Here is a 4,270-nt window from a genome sequence, read left to right as displayed (position 1 = left end):
TGATGATGAAAGATCCTTCAAGCTGTTCCAGTCTTTGTTATCAAAATAACCCACATTTTCCAAGAACCGAACATCTCTTGATACATACAGCCGGCTTGTCTTTGGGTCAAAACACTTGTATCCCTTTTGAGTAGTGGAGTAGCCGATGAACATACACCTTATGCTTTTGGGATCGAGCTTACTCCGCTGTTCTCCTGGCACAAGTACAAAAGAAACACACCCAAAGACCCGTAAGTGCTCTAGAGATGGTTTAAATCCATTCAATACCTCAAATGGCGATAGGTCATTAAGGACTTTGGTTGGTGTCCGATTGATCAGGTAGCATGCGGTCATCACAGCATCACCCCAATATCGCCTTGTAACGTGTGAATGGAACATCATCGACCGTGCCACCTCCATTAGATGTCGGTTCTTCCTCTCGGCCACACCATTTTGTTGGGGCGTATAGGGACAACTTGTTTGGTGTAGTATGCCGTGTTTTGCTAGGTGTTCTCTGAATTTGTGACTTGTATACTCTCCACCATTGTCTGATCTAAGTACCTTAATTTTAGCATTGAAATGATTAGTAACATAATTTTGAAAGTTTATAAAAGCATCAAACACTCTATCCTTTGAAGGCAACAAAGTAATCCATGTGTACTTAGATTTTTCATCAATAAAAGTCACAAAATATTTGTTATTATCTCTAGAAAGGCATGGTGAAGTCCACACATCCGAGTGCACTAAATCAAAACAATGCTCATAAATAGTTTTAGACTTGGGAAAAATAGATTTGCAATGTTTACCAAGAATACAAGACTCACACATTGAACTATCAAAAGAAACACTTGGTAACATTAAAGCAAGGGCACGAGAATGAGGATGGCCTAATCTAGCATGCCACACACTATCCAAATTAACAACAAAACAAGATTTAGTAGATAAACTTGGCGAGGTTTTCTCTAGGACATAGAGATCTCCACTCCCTTGTCCCTCTCCAAGAACTTTTCCAGTCTCAATATCCTGAAAATGAACACTATTAGGACCAAAGATTGCATAACAATTCAAATCATTAGTGGTTCTCTTAACCGATAGAAGATTAGATGTGAAGGTAGGCATAAAGAAAGCTTTTGTGGTTTTATCAAATAGTTTCAAGTCCCCTATTCCTTTCACTGGTATTTGTTCTCCATTTGCAATTATAACATTTCCTAAAGCCGGTTTTATATTGTCAATTAGACTAGGATTACTAATCATGTGGTGAGAAGCACCCGAGTCTATGACAAGAGATTTACTAGGCTTAGAGGTAAAGAAAGAGATACCAGACTCCTTGAGTGAGGCAATGGAACGGATGAGCGCCTCAAGGTCTGATTTCCTAACCACTTCTCCATAGGCTGCGGTCATGGCTGCCTCATCTCCTTGCTTTGACGGCCCGGCTCCCTTGTCGCTAACCGCTTCCTTTGAAAGGTTTGCTTTGAACTTGGCCGGTTTGAGATGAGGGTGGAGGACCCAGCACTTGTCTTTCAGGTGACCCCGCCTCTTGCAGTGGTCGCATATCCACACCTTCCTCTCCTCTTGCTTGTACACTCCTTTATTAGCCGTAGCAAGCTCCCCCTTACCGCTAAACAAGTCAAGAGAACCTTGCTCTCTTTGGATTTGTGAACAAATGTCTTCAAAAGAGGGAAGTTTCTCTGCCCTGAGGATGTGCTTCAAGAGATCGTTGAAGGATGGGTTTAAAGTAAGAAGGAGACCAAAGATCTTGTCTTGCTCCTTTCTTTCAGTCAACACACTCGGATCGAGTGTACTCGGCCGCAACATGTCAAGCTCGGACCATAAAGCTCGAAACTTGCCAAGATGTTTAGTGAACTCCACATCATCTTGGTTAAGCTCATTTATGGCCTTCTTGACCTCAAAGACCCGAGTCAAGTTGGAGATATTGCCATAGACACCTTTAAGTGTCTCCCACAACTCCTTGGCCGTCTCGCAATATGAGTAGGCCTCAAGGATTGGTGTGTCAAGAGAGTTTTGGAGAACAGATAGGACAACTTGGTCTTCTTGGAACCACTTGGCCTTCCTCTCGCTCTCTTCTTCTACTTCCTCCTCGGAAGCGCCTTCATCTTCTCCTTTTAGGTTTTGTTTTGGAGCATAGTCACTCTCGACATGACTCCAAAGACCACGACCTCCAAGGGCAGTTCTTGTGGTTCTAGTCCACAGCAAGTAGTTTGTTCCTTTGAGAACAACCGGCATGACAATGGGTTTGGCGTTTTCCATGGTTTAACCGCTATGGACCGATGGACAAAGCTTTTACCCGGAGAATAAAGAGAAATAGGACTGAGAATCGAGTGAACAAGAATGAAGAATGGAAGAATAGAAGAGATAGGTTATCAAGAACGACAACCTGGCTCTGATACCATGTTGAAATAAGCGGAAGACTTAGAGAGATTTGAGAGGTTTAGAATGAAGAAGAAGAGTTGGTGGCGAATAGTATGAAAGAGAGTGATAATAGATTAGAATTAGGTAGAATATCTCAAATACAACACATGACAAGGGTTTAAATAGGGAGGCAGCTAGGGCGACCACATGACCTAAAGTAGAAACAAGAGAAATCGACAATTAGGAGAGAGAGAGAGGGAGGGGGTAGGTGATCGGTGATAGCGACTTGTCCTAGTCTTCCACTCTTGTCCACTTGCGCTTTCTCCCTAACGGCTACACAAGGGATTCTCGATCCTTCTCATGGGCCGGAGGTGAGCAGGCCTCCTCACTATCCTCACACATAGATGACTCGGCCTTAGTGCTTCACTCGGCCTCATTGCTTGCACGTACGGACGGTACGGACTGTACGGACGCCATAGGCTTATTCTTGATCAATACCGTGCATCATTGGGGTATGGTGAACCGCATCCTCAAATATCTCAAGGGCTCGCCGGGGCAAGGCATATGGATGGGTCGAAATGAAAGCACGGAGCTAGTAGGGTATTGTGATGCGGATTACGCCGGAGACCGTGGAGACCGTCGCTCCACTACAGGCTACTGCACGTTCCTAGGAGGCAACTTGATCACATGGAAGAGCAAGAAACAAAAGGTGGTATCCCTATCAAGTGCTGAATCGGAGTATAGAGCCATGAGAAAGTTAACAACCGAGTTGATGTGGCTCAAGGCACTCATCAAGGACCTTGGAATCGAGTCACCTAAGCCTATTACTATGCATTGCGACAATGAGGCAGCTATTCACATCGCAACAAACTCGGTGTTCCATGAGAGAACCAAGCACATTGAAGTCGACTGCCACAAAGTCCGAGAGCAAATTAAACTTGGAGTTGTTCTACCATGTCACACCGAGAGCTCTGAACAATTGGCTGACGTTTTCACCAAGGCGGCCAGTCCACAAGTGTGTGAGTACATTCACTCCAAACTTGGCCTCAAAGATCTTACTCGGCCATGATTGTCTTCACATGATGCCCACACTCTTTTTCCCTTAAGTATAGTTTTTCCCAAGTGGTTTTCTATACTAAGGTTTTTTTAATGAGGTGGGTGTGCATGAGTCCAAGCTTGATCAATGCTCATGATCAAGCTTGAGGGGGAGTATGAAACCGCACACACACCTTGTCCGTACATCCGTCCGTACAACCATCACCATTGGGCCGTCCGTACAGCTAAAGGCCTACCAAGCTCAACCCATGAGGATCACGAGTCCATTCCATGTCCACCAGCCTCCAACGGTCACAAGAGCTTCTCGATCCTTCTCCTCATAGCCGTTAGTGTAGAGTGCGCAAGTGGGAAGGATCACATGTCTTCTTAAGGACATGTCGCTATCTTTATATGTAAATGTGCCTAGGATCATCTTAGTATATTCTTTTGTATATGTCTATAAGTAGATTGTAATTATGTTCTAAATGAGGTAAAAAGAGATAATATCTCTTTCTCCACAATACTCTCTCTATACTCTCTTACTATACTCTCAACGATTCTCACTCTCTTGTTATTCAAATCTTCTCACTAAACTCATAATCGATCCTATTAATTCTTACAGTAAACAGCTATGTTAGTGTTTCTGTGGTTAAAATGTGTCTTAATCCAATGCAACTAACTAATTATAGGAGTTTGAGATAGATGTGAAGAGTTTAAAAGCCATTTATACCCATTTTGTCCCAAAACAGGCTAAAACCAAGAAAACATTGCTTAGAAGCTGTAAACAGCTATGTTAGTGTTTCTGGGGTTAAAATGTGTCTTAATCCAATGCAACTAACTAATTATAGGAGTTTGAGATAGATGTGGAGAGTTTAAAAGCCATTTA

General features: G+C 43.2%; 1 protein-coding gene across 1 annotated transcript; it reads right to left on the bottom strand.

Moving 5' to 3' along the window:
• Positions 1 to 736: 736 nt before the first annotated feature.
• Positions 737 to 2,398, bottom strand: LOC147926786 (uncharacterized). Its single transcript, XM_087488094.1, has 2 exons — positions 1,299 to 2,398; positions 737 to 1,002 (listed from the first exon to the last, which is right to left on the bottom strand). Exons 1-2 carry the CDS (start codon positions 2,245 to 2,247, stop codon positions 995 to 997), a joined length of 957 nt encoding a protein of 318 aa, XP_087344220.1. The 5' UTR covers positions 2,248 to 2,398; the 3' UTR covers positions 737 to 994.
• Between the last annotated feature and the right edge of the window lie 1,872 nt (positions 2,399 to 4,270).

This window comes from Camelina sativa, chromosome 15 (assembly GCF_030686135.1).
Source record: "Camelina sativa cultivar CO46 ecotype springtype chromosome 15, ASM3068613v1".
NCBI lineage: Eukaryota > Viridiplantae > Streptophyta > Magnoliopsida > Brassicales > Brassicaceae > Camelina > Camelina sativa.
The sequence above is the reverse complement of the archived record's forward strand: the minus strand, read 5'-3'. Positions and strand labels throughout refer to the sequence as shown.